The sequence below is a fragment of the Aythya ferina genome (assembly GCF_964211825.1).
Source record: "Aythya ferina genome assembly, chromosome: 10".
Taxonomy (NCBI): Eukaryota; Metazoa; Chordata; class Aves; order Anseriformes; family Anatidae; genus Aythya; species Aythya ferina.
The window spans coordinates 20,229,530-20,242,230 of NC_140306.1; the positions used below are offsets into that span (position 1 = coordinate 20,229,530).

Genomic DNA, 12,701 nt, shown 5'->3' on the forward strand with positions numbered 1-12,701 from the left:
GATTTCAACACATACACTCAATGCAAAAACTTTTGATTTGTTAAACATGTCAAAATCCTTTTGGCCTCAACTGGTGCCATAACTTCTCAGGCCAAAATGGCCATCTTATATAATGAAGATACATTCTGCTCAAATCATCTGCTTTGAGGTAAACCTAAGCTGAGAAATGCACTTGAACCACTAATAGGACTTGAGTTCATGTAATGAGAACAGACATATATGTAGGTGAAATGGAGGTATTGGTCCTCACTTACATCCTCTGCTCTGCTCTTGTGTCCCTGTAGTTCTTGCTGTGTTACATGCAGCCTCTGAAGTCTTCTTTGGACTGTTGACATTCTCTGAATATTTTTTCAGTAACATTATTAAAAAACAAAACAAAACCAAAAACAAAAACAAACAAAAAAAAAACAACCACCACCACCAACAAAAAAACACAAAACTAATACTTTCTCCAAAGGTAGAACTAGATCAAAGCACAAAGGCACGCTGTGTACTGTTCAGTGGAGCTATGTTGTTTCCATATCTGTAAATCTGAACAAGTGCAATCTTACAAATATATCATGATAGTGGATGAACAAAACAGACCTGGTGAGCAATACTGAAATAGTTACTGTAGAAATGGTTTGAAGGGCTGTATTTCTTTTTGTAACCAGAGGAATGCTAGGAAGATGCAATTCCAGAGTGGTGGTAATTGAAGAGGTTATTCCTTTTCCTTTACCTAACAGGTAAAATGTTTGAGTGATTTTGAGAAGACATTGCCCTCTTGTAAAAATTCACAAATGCACCAGACTTGCATGTTTTCCTTGTTATTATTTTCAATGATCATGTTTCCTTCAAATGGCCAACTTGGCAAGGGAAAGAACTTCCTGTTGAATGACAGAATAGAGAGCTTAGCATTGACTTTGTGAGTTGGTAGCTGGAAGACTCAAAAACACTGAAAGATATGATGCAAAATTTGGTGGTTAATTTTTACAAGGTTGGCCTCTGCTTATTCCAGCTGGCGCTCAAGTTCAATATTATGGCCTTCTGGTGAGTGTTCATGCTATCCCTTCTGCAAATATCAATGCTTCTAGACAGTCCTTGCTTTTTGTGATGAATATCCTGTGTTTGTTCATCACTGAAGGTTGTGGTAATATTCCAAGACAATGGACAGCACATGGGCTATGTCATTGAGGGATCAAGACTTGCCACTGCTGAACATGGTAGCTAACCATCATGATGAGTCTCAGCTTCTGTGTCTCTGCTGAAATTCATGCCATAGTACAGGAGTGAAAAAAAAAAAGTTTAACAAAATGGAATGTCTTTAAAACATGTCTTTTAACTCTAGAATTAATTCCTTACTGCTAATTTTTGTTGAATGGCTTTTATATATGACTCTTTCAGCCCTGGAAAGGTACAGAAGGATATATTCTTCATCTGAATACAGGAAAGAAAACATCCTTTTATCTGATCTAATAGAAATATTTCCTTTGCGTGTTGTCTCTTTATTTTATTCCTTCTTCCCATTTTACTATCTGTTGCACCACAGGCAATGTTTCTGTGCACAACTGACTGCTGAGTGAATTGCTGGATCCTTGAAACTAAATTAGTGCAGTACTGCAGTGTATGGCAATAACTAAATTAGGTGCTAGCAGTACTGCCACCTTGAAAGGATGAAATCCTGGTTCTATTGAAATATATGGTAATGTTCCTGTTGACAATAGAGAATTCAGTATGAAATACAAAATATTTTTAAAAGTTTGCATGTCACTGTGCATGTCACAGGTGTGGGTTCTTCTAAATTTCCAGGGGAAAAAAAAAATAAATCCCTGCTATATTTTCCAAGTTTCAGAAAAAATAGATGCAGTGCTGATTTTAATTATTTCAGTTATTTGTTAATTTGCTTTGTGACACTATAGCTCAGCCTATACAGTAATGACAACAAAAAAAAGCTAACTTAATAGTAAACATCTCTCTTGTTTGTAAGATCATGTATCTCTGTGCAAGGCTTAAGAAAGTACCTGTGAAAGCTGATAGAGGAAAGTCTGAATTGAAAGAAAGTCTCACTTACTGGGTCTTTGTGGTAAAATCTCATATCTAACTATGGTGACATCTGATAATTTTTTATGTAAACAAAAATGGTTGCACAGTAGCTGGTATTTTAAACTACATTGACTTAATTCCCGGTTTACCTATTAATATTTCTTCAGGTGTTGTTGTGCGTGTGGTCTAAATTGTAAAAAATTATTAATAGATGGATTTCTTACTGTGGCACATATTATACCTTGCAGATACTTGGTTACTTTGACTATGCTTTCACAGCCATCTTTACTGTTGAAATCCTGTTAAAGGTAATGCTTTGTTAATTGATCCTTGTTAGCTCAAAAGCAGCTTTAGCAATAATGTTTGTAACTTTTTGTTTACCTTCCAGATCCTAGGGTATGCAGATTATGTCTTCACTAGTATGTTTACATTTGAGATCATTTTGAAGGTAACAGGTTATTAAAGGAAGTTTGTTTAAAAGGATTTTCCTTGTGTGTCACCTGCCAAGAAAAGGCACTTGAAGTGTTCTTCGCCTTTTCTCTAAGCTATCAAAGCTAAACTTTTTTTAAACAAGAGGATTTTTTTTTATTTGACAGTTTCTTATAGTTTTGATTGGTTATTTTTTGCCATTGGATGCATGTAGAAGCTGACTTTTTATCATTACATCAATTTAGTAATTCATTTTTTTTACCCTTTTAAAACTTACAGTTGTCAGAAAAGGGAAAAAAAAAAAAAAACACAAAACACTGCGCATGAGCTTTTCCTTCTCCCTGCTCTGGCATTTCTAAAAAGAGTTGATCAGTCTTGTAAGGAGGGAGCATGTAATTTCTCGTTTCTCTTGCTGAACTATATTCACAGAGCTAAAATAGATAACTATTTTCTTGCAACAGGACTTGCAAGATATCTTACATTTATCTATCTGTATACTAAGATACTTTGCATTTATCTTATCTTGGGCATACATTTAAATACACAGAAAGGCATAAATATGCTTGCTTAAATGTATTACCCATGCATGAGTTCAAAATTGGCATTTTAATGTACAGTTTGTGTACAGATTATTGAGAATATCCATTGGGGTTACTCAGACTTTACATGCGTAAATCTTATTTTGGCAAAGAAGCTGTATAACTGAGCATGTTAGTTTCACGTGGGGAAAATGCTGAACAAAGCAATAAAAGTGTATATATATATATATATATAAAATTTGTTATTTTGTATGATTCTTAAAAATTTAATTCAGTGCATATTCAACGTAAGCTTTTGCTTGAGTAACCCCAATCTATACAATACAATTTCTGGTGCACTAAGAATCTGTACATAAACTTTACATTTCCAGTTGAGGATTAAGCTTAACAAAATCTCTTCTCCCAGCTTTTGCTCATGTTGCTGTGCATACTCTTCACAATGAGATTTGATTAATACTAATTGATGCAATATTTGGGCTGTTTACAAGATAAGCTGTACTGTAAGTAGTAGGCTATATTTATGCTTGCAGATATTCTCACAGACTTCTGTTTATCCCCTTTTCATTTTCAGCAGTGAGGAACTTGCTAAAAAAGTGGTAAATCTTGTAACATTTTTAACATTCTAGAAAAAAAAAATCCAGATTTTTCACATCAAGAGAAAAATAAAACAAAGAAAAGAATGAAGCACTGAAATGTTTTGTAGTACTAGAACAAACCAATTCCAAACTCTGAATTTGAGAAGCCATACTAAATATGTTGGTTCCAGTTCTGTGGCAGAAGAGAGTCAATAGACCACCCACATGCTCTGAGCAGCAGTTTGTGTAGCTTCTGTAGTTCCAGTTGTGTTTCTCCACAGACAGAGGAATTATAAATTCTGGCATAAACAAGCATAACTGGATAAATTAAGAAATGTTCCTACTGACTGCAAAAGATTCTGACTTTGAGTTATTCTAGGGAAGTAGGAAGCACCAGAGCTACTGAAATCTGGCATTCTTAAATACTACAAAGAAACAAGGAGTCCAATCAGAGCCCAAAATGTTGATGCTCCTGACTCCACTTTCTCCAGGAAGCTCTTCCTGGCAGTGCACTCACATGTATTTATAAAGAAAGTAAGTTGTACCATAAAAAAAGTAGCGGACTGTACATATACATGCCTGCTTTGCTAACATGTCTCAGATTCTGGCTTTGCTTGCTTGTGGCTTGAGTCCTCCATGTTTTCCCTGCTGGGTTCTGCGCTGGGCTTTTGACAGTATCCAAGTCATACAGAAGCTGTGTGTGTTCTACAGGGAGCAAATTCAAGATCTGTAGGAAAAATAGCATTCCTTAATTTCCAGTCAAAAAATATGTGAAACCGACAAGAAGATAACCAGTGGCATTATTATCAGCTGCAGAGGAGAAACTTGCACATGTCCAAAAAAGCAAGTATTAAAATAGAATAACTCACATGTGAAGAGTCTCCCTGTGCTCTGTTTTATTGCCTTCTCTGCAGACATGAGGATTTCCACATTATATGCTGTTGAGGTTATGAGTGAGGATATAAATAACAGAGAAGCTGCAATATCAGTTTAAAGCATTTAAGAATTCTCTTATGTAACCCCTTCATAGCTTTCAAATCCAGTTTACCATCCTGTTTGTAGTACTTGGCAAATGTGAAAATGTCAGAGTGAAGGCCAGGTTACGGCCCTGTGCTTTTAACCTTGCCCCAGCTGTGCTAATCCCACACCATTTAAACCAATACCCATTGGTGTGAAATTACAGGCAGAAGGAAAAGAGCAACAGTGGTGGTGTCCTGGATGCTCAGCTCAGTGAGTGCTCTCCAGCATTGTCTCTTCTGAAGGCTGTGTGGCCATACTCACTACCTCGTTTGTTTTAGGGTTTGCCTTGACCTGAGCAAAGGATAGAATGGCTTTTTTGTAGAACAGTTTTAGTCAAATGCTTCTGCTGGGATTTGTTATGATGGAAGCATGAGTTTCCATATACAGATGGGATGATGAGTACTTCAGCTGTATTTCTACATCCATATATTTTAACATTCATAGGAGTATTTATGTTAAATACAGTTAAATGATCACATACTACAGTGTGAATGGTTGTTTGTACAGAGATGTAGGCTTGATACATCTTTATATAGTTATATTAGTGTTTAACTCCCACTGATTTTAATTAGTTTAATAACCACACTCTATACAATTGGAGGTGAAGTGAGCTAGGACTGTCTACGGGTTGTTCCACTGCCCTGAGGAATCCTAGTCTGCAGTACCACAAACAGCACGTACACTGTCTTCCAAGGTACCCACTCATTATCTTAACCCATCTCCAGCGTGAAAGAGAAAAATAGCAATGTGATGGTGCCTTGTGACAGCCTTGTACTGCTTCTGCACCAGATTTTACTCTCAGGATTTTGCAATGCATTTTCAGCTCCTTCAATTCTCAAGACAAAAAAGAATGATTAAGAGTCAGAATCTGGTCCTTATAGTTTAGTGAGTGTGGGAGTTTTATGGTTCTTTTAGTTATTTTTCTGTAAAAGGCCCAATCAGTTCAGTGAGATCAGTCCTTACATGAGTACAACATTTGTTGACATCAGAAACAATTAATATATTTGCTTGTGTTGCTTGAGCAGAATATTGTGATTTAAATGAAAGTTAGTTAACACACGTAGTGGGATTTTTTATCTCAGTTCCTTTTAGAAAGATGAGATGCTATTGTATGCATTCACACTCTAGGCGAGTGTCTTGTAAACAGCCTAAATGTCATTTTGAATAAATTGAAATGGAGAGTAAACATGTAACAATTCTGTTTTTAGATGACAGCTTTTGGAGCGTTTCTTCATAAAGGGTCCTTCTGCAGGAATTATTTTAATTTGCTGGATTTGCTGGTTGTGGGTGTTTCTCTGGTATCATTTGGTATTCAGTAAGTATTATATGTGAACAATTTATTTTTGCTTTGGGGTTTTATGCTGAAATCAATCTTCCAGCTCCTTTTGTTCTGCCATTGCATGTAGGTGTGCAAAATCTGTATTCAGGGGTGGGAATGGGAAGAATGGAGAGTTACATGGAGAGTGTTGTAACTCATTACTAATACAGGTTGGAAACAAATTCCTGCTTCCTGCTATTGCTAAGAGAACAGGGAAGAGCACCACGACACTATTGTTTAGCAAGTAATTCCTGGGATTTCAGGAGGTTTGTTAGTTTCAAAAGGTTACTCTGTGCTATTGCTAATGCCATATGTACAGTCTAGTTCTATGAACTTGTTCTTTTGGCATTGCCCTCCTGGCATAACCTGACAGAATTTGAAGGGGAGAAAAGTTGTACCTTTATCAGGACTGAAAGTGGTAGTGAAGATATGTTTTGCTTCCTTCTTTTGGATGAGGCAGAACATAATAATAGTTTGAAGGTGCTTACTAATTCACTGCGTGAGCAGTTGTGCCTCATTCAGAATCATCTATGAAGCCTTTACTGACCTAGAAAAGAGCAAGGGCTGGGTGTCCATTAGCTGCTTCCCGATTTGTATTCTGCTTGTACTACCAATTATGCAAGCTTTCAGTTTCACAACATGTTCTTTAAAGGGCTATCTACTACTATTTTATCTCAAAATACAGTTGTAGATACTGAAAGAGAATGTGAGTTGAATGAGATCTTTTTAAATCCAGTTGGTTGGAAATTAAGGTATTTGTGGATTTACAGGACTTAAACACTGTATTTGAAAGAACTTGTCAACATGGAAAAAATGCTTTGGGGAGTATGTTTCTCTTGACCAAACTTAATTGTATTAGTGTCAGACAAGATTCTGAGCTGTTAATTCCCAAGTTGCTCCAGAAATCAAAATGATCCTTATGGTATTTATGAGGTTGATATTATTTTCTAGTATCAATAAGAGATCAGTAAAGAAGTGCTTCAAAAAATCTTGTATGTTAAATTTTGATATATTTTTTTAAAAATTTTCATGTATAAGGAAGTTGCAAGAACATTGTTATTAGAAATAAAATCAGTTTCCTTAAAAGTAACAGAATTTTTTTTTCTTTTTTCCCCCAGATCCAGTGCTATCTCAGTTGTGAAGATCCTCAGAGTCTTAAGAGTCTTGAGGCCGCTAAGGGCAATAAACAGAGCAAAAGGACTTAAAGTATTTATTTTTATCTTTTTCTAAGTTACGTTTCTGTTGACCTTATTCTTCAATACTGCCTCAGGTTAAAAAGTCTAGCACAAGAAAAATTCCCTGGAGAAGGTCACAGGGCAACACCATAAATCAGTTCCTGATTCTTAAATGTACTAGGCCAGATGGTGCCCACCATTACAGCGGTTTATATGTGGAGGAACACCACTGCCATGGAGAGATTTGGCCATAATGCTTGTTGTGAACCAACATGTCACAGCAATATTTCCATTGTTCTTCCACAGTGCTTATGTACTTTTTAATCTATACGTGCTGCTAGGTCTATCTCAACAATCTTACAAATTTAGAAAACAAGTTTATGTGTGGTAACACGTATAATACTGACAATGCAAAAATGGTAGTTTTAAAAAGTAATCTAAATGTGATAAAATAGGTGTTTACTCTTATGGTAGTATTTTGTGATGCTATTAAATACCAAGCTGTGTTTAATTTTTTTCTTTCTTTCCAGCATGTTGTTCAATGTGTCTTTGTGGCTATTAGAACTATTGGTAATATCATGATTGTTACAACTCTGCTGCAGTTCATGTTTGCTTGCATTGGAGTGCAGCTCTTCAAGGTAAGCAAACTTTCAAAATCTGCAAATAATCAAGAAGAGCAAAGCTGAGCTGAATTCTGTGTGGCTTGCTGCTGGAAGTGGGCTGAACCAGACTTAGTGTAAATGCATTTTCTTTGTTCTGCATTTTATCATTGTTTTTCTTGTTCTATACATAGGGAAAATTCTACAGATGCACTGATGAGGCAAAACAGAATCCTGAGGAATGCCGGTGAGAATTCCTTGAGCAAAGAAAACGTTTTTTTGTTTTTTAATAATTTAAAATGTAGCAAGCATGTGTGACAGGCAGTTCAGGTTTGAATAAATTTGAATTGCTATCTTGAAATCTAGCAGAAAATTTAAAAAAATAAAGGCAGTCAACACAGGTTATCAAGGGAATGAAATGAGCTTGCTGATGGAGTAAAATGAACTATTTTGAACAGAGCATGGAATAATCTGAGGTCTAATTTAATATTTCACTAATGGCAGTTTGTTTCCTTCTCTTTCCTACAGGGGGATATACATTGTTTATAAAGATGGAGATGTTGATAATCCAATGGTCAAAGAGAGGGTCTGGCAAAATAGTGATTTCAACTTTGACAATGTTCTGTCTGCTATGATGGCCCTTTTTACAGTGTCCACTTTTGAAGGCTGGCCAGCGTGAGTGAATTCTCCATGTTTTCACATTACTATTGAGACAGATTTTCCAGAAAAGTTCTCTATCATTTACTGGGCATTCAGGGGTAACAAAACAGTCAAGCAATAATCAGGCTTCCTACAGTAAATGAAATCAATTTAAAATTAGGAGCACAATATAGGCTAACTTAAAAGTACTGTATAATCTCTGAATATAATAGTTTTTTATGTGTGTGCCTGTTCATACCAATGGAATCTTGTGTTTGATATTGTTTGATTCCTAATCTTTCAGCTACTTCTGCTATAACAGTCTATTCTTTTAATTCTACTGAAAGTAATCCTTTTTGATATTTATCCATCATGCAATTTAAATAATACTAACTAATATGAAAATTTTAGGTGTTTGAGTAAATCTACGATAAAACTAGGAAGTGGTACAATGCATAAAGAAACCCTGGAAGAGCAAGCTACCATTTGGTATTTACCTAAATGAGTAGTCTTCCAGGACAACATTATGTGGAAAAGCAAAAACCAAGCTGGTCATTGTTTTAATTATTTTGAAACAACCAAAAACAACAACAAAAATCACCAAACAAAGCATTGTGTGGTGTGCTTCTGTTTGATATGTTTGTATGTGTTGGCAGTACTCAGAGAAAGATAATAATAAACAGGAGGCCACTTGTGAAATCTGTCCTCAGAGTCTGCATATTTTACTCTCTTTTGCCATTTTAATGATAACTTTTTTCTTTTCTTTTTCTTTCTCCCTGCTCCCTTCCCCTTCCTTCCCCCCCCCCCCCCCCCCAGGCTGCTGTACAAAGCTATTGATTCGAATGGCGAGAATGTAGGACCTGTATACAACTATAGAGTGGAGATATCCATTTTTTTCATCATCTATATCATCATTATTGCTTTCTTTATGATGAACATATTTGTTGGTTTTGTCATTGTTACATTCCAAGAACAAGGAGAACAAGAATATAAGAACTGTGAGCTGGACAAAAATCAGGTTAAAATAAATAAACTCTTCTAGTTCTTAAAAGAATTTTTTGTTTATTATTATTACAGTTACTACTATTTTTGCACAAAGAGCTTCTTTTCTGCTTTGGGCCAGAAGAGGGCATCAAACACATATCTTAGGTTAAAAAAAATAAAAATAAAAATAAAAAAAGTAGCACAGCACTAGTAAATACTATCAATTAATATTCAGGTTACTATATGTTCCTCTTCCTGTAATCCCAGCATCTCAGTCTTTTTGTTGTGAAGGTTGTTACCTTAAGCTTGATAATTTAAATTAACTTCTTAGTGTCTCACTTCTCAGTGTCATGTTAGGAAGAATAAAAGCATTTGCCAGTTTATCCATAGGCAGAGGTTGATTACACATTAAGAACAAGAATATAAAAGTTACATGATGAATAGTCTGAAAATGTTCAAAGAAAGTGAATGTGTTCAAAACATTCTAATCTTTTTTTTTTTCCTATTTATTTAGAAATTCACAGGTGATAGATTCAAATAAAAAACCCATCCCCTTTTATTGTTTAATCTTTTGACTGAGAAACTTGTCAGTCACCAGTCATGATTTTTCAGGGGATCATGTTTGACTGTAGCACAGCAGTACTTATTCAAACATAGGTAAGCATGAAACCTAGGGGAGCATTCATACTGCATTTTCTGCTCCCTTAGTAAGCCTTTGTAAGCATTCTTCAAAAGACTAGTGGAATGTCCAGTTTATATGAAGATTTCAGGTAGTAATGGGGTTGGAAAGGAGTAATGGGGTTGGAAAGGAGTAATGGGGTTGGAAAATCTGTGATGTTCCTACATACGTGACATGCTTTTGCTGGGCAATTTAGTAGCTGTTTTGCTAACTGTAGGATTTTATGCGGTGCAGTTACACTGGTGTTTGAAAACTGTAAAGATGAAGCACGACTTACAGACTAATTAATAGTCATCATTATTATTATTCACTGAGATTCCTTACAGTGAATTCTTGATGATTCATTATTATTACGATGGCTGGGTATCAGTATGACGATATGTGTAAAATACAGTGCACATAGTACTATATACTATACATATGCATATACATACATATTGTCTGTGGTCTGCTACTACTTTGTACAAAGGTACCACTTCAGAATTTCCATGAGCACTCTGATTCTGTGTATGCAACTGAGTAATGTATATGATCAGATATAGTTGTAAATGAATGAGGATCGGTAAGCTACTTGATTACTTTGTTGGTACATAATAATAAAAATACTTAATACTGGTACTTAATTGGTATTATTAAGTTGGTACTTAATAATAAGAAATCTGTATAAAGTAGATACACTGCATGTTTCTAAGATTTATATTTAACACTTTGTACTTACGATTAATTATATTCCAATTTGATTCACTGTTAGGTATGGTCTGACACTTTTTGATGTGCTTGTTTTTACAGCGTCAGTGTGTGGAATATGCCTTGAAAGCACGTCCTCTTCGTAGATATATTCCAAAAAATCCTTACCAGTACAAGTTCTGGTACGTGGTGAATTCTACTGGATTTGAATACATCATGTTTGTCCTCATCATGCTGAACACACTTTGCCTGGCTATGCAGGTAGGAAAACCAAAAGCTCTTCTGAAGCCAGTGGCATGAATTGCAAGGAAAGATGTGGGTGATACGCTGCCTTTCATTTACAGCAACTTGTGTTTTTCTATAAAGTGAAATTAAAACAAACTTCTCATTATAGTACTCTTCTGTGATGCATGCTAATCTGTGCATTAGTTCTCTGAAATAAGTGTTTGAAAGAGCTTGATGCGGATGGTCTTCCTAACATAATGAAGCTCATTGATCTATATTTTATCATTGTAATTTAATGTAATTTATAAATGTCTATTCCCAAGGTTGTCCGTGTGCAAGAAAATGTGAAGGGAATGTAAAAGCCAAATTTTGTTAGCAAACATTTCTCTGTTAGCAAACATTTCTCTGAACCCCTTAGATTCTTTCATCTAATAAAAGATATTTTATCTTATTCTTTTATGCAATGCCTTTAAGATTACTTCATCCCTTTGTAACTTCTGTACTTGTTAAGTCTTTGTTTCATATATGTACTAACCCATATTTCCACTACCTATGTCTGTATCTTCTTCAGAAGTTTAAAGACTTCATATATGAAGCAACTCTAGAATTGTATAATGATGCAAATGTGCAAATATGTTTTTTTTATATTAGCTCTATGTTTGTATGTATTTGGGTGTATTTTTGCACATGCTCTTTTTGTCTGTGTGTTTACATTTTCCTGCTTTTCCTGCATGCTACATCCACTGTTTTTCACCAGCTGCTTCTCTTATCTACTTTTCCAAGTTGTTTCTTTCTTTTCCCCAGTACTCTTGATTTTGATATGAAAAAGAATCTTTCAATTCCAATCTACATACCAATTCTACTTACTTTTTGCAATAAATTTGCATGCACTGTTATGCTCTTAAATATATCACTCCTATACAATGTTTTTCTGTGACTAACATACTGCAGGCTTTTTAAGCAGATATGACATAAGGCTATATAATTTAAAACCTGGGGAAATATCTGGGGATCTTTAAAAGATTTGGGAAATTGCTTTTGTCTAATACTCTTTTTTTGGACGAACACGGTCCTCCTCAAAACTGTCCTAAGGGTCCCCAGATGTAGAGGAATGCCAAATTTGTTCCACTCAGCGCCTGAACAGAATAGATTTAAATAGCCATTTTTGGACAGAGATATTCAGCTAGTCTTGTGTGTATATAGGTGTGAATCAAAATATACTATTAGAAAATATTTTCCTGTGCTCCATCGTTGCCAACTTTTCATATTCTGCCTTACTTTCATTTATTATTTTAAAACCTTTACTTTTAAATATGTCATATTTTTCATTCACAGCACTACGGACAGTCTAAGCTGTTTAACGATGCAATGGACATTATGAATATGGTTTTCACAGGAGTGTTCACTGTTGAAATGGTTTTGAAACTGATTGCATTCAAACCCAAGGTAAGTTTTAGACATGATTTAATTAGGTCATCACTACAAGAATTAAGTGTAATATAAGTTTCACACTAGTTATGTATTATTCAAAGAACAAAAGGAACCTACATGTTTCCCACAGTTATCTATGAGTGAAATCATAATTGAAATGTTAATCTGATCGTGTGTATATAAATAGCTCCAGGAAATGAAATGCAGATATCGGAGCAAACATTACAAGGTGGTTGATGAGATCTGGAATATTCTGAAGTAATGAAAATGTCCCTTTCTAAATCAGATAAATCATTTCCTGATATAAGCACTTCCTCATCTCCTATTCATAGTAATACATTCATAACCTTAAACCAAGTTAACCTCCAGTAAAGACCTG

The 12,701-nt window shown here is 35.1% G+C and overlaps 1 protein-coding gene across 19 annotated transcripts in view; it reads left to right on the plus strand.

Moving 5' to 3' along the window:
• Positions 1 to 12,701, plus strand: part of CACNA1D (calcium voltage-gated channel subunit alpha1 D) — a 195,597-nt gene that overhangs the window by 123,397 nt on the left and 59,499 nt on the right. For 13 of the 19 annotated variants that reach the window (XM_084530611.1, XM_084530604.1, XM_084530603.1 and 10 more), the window contains exons 21-29: positions 2,271 to 2,330; positions 5,794 to 5,900; positions 7,022 to 7,109; positions 7,609 to 7,716; positions 7,872 to 7,924; positions 8,206 to 8,352; positions 9,133 to 9,334; positions 10,769 to 10,927; positions 12,227 to 12,337. In XM_084530611.1, the coding sequence (XP_084386737.1) occupies positions 2,271 to 2,330; positions 5,794 to 5,900; positions 7,022 to 7,109; positions 7,609 to 7,716; positions 7,872 to 7,924; positions 8,206 to 8,352; positions 9,133 to 9,334; positions 10,769 to 10,927; positions 12,227 to 12,337 (1,035 nt within the window). Of the gene's footprint in view, positions 1 to 2,270; positions 2,331 to 2,410; positions 2,471 to 5,793; positions 5,901 to 7,021; positions 7,110 to 7,608; positions 7,717 to 7,871; positions 7,925 to 8,205; positions 8,353 to 9,132; positions 9,335 to 10,768; positions 10,928 to 12,226; positions 12,338 to 12,701 lie in introns of all 19 variants that reach the window. The other 6 variants (XM_084530610.1, XM_084530614.1, XM_084530612.1 and 3 more) reach the window with 1 other exon arrangement.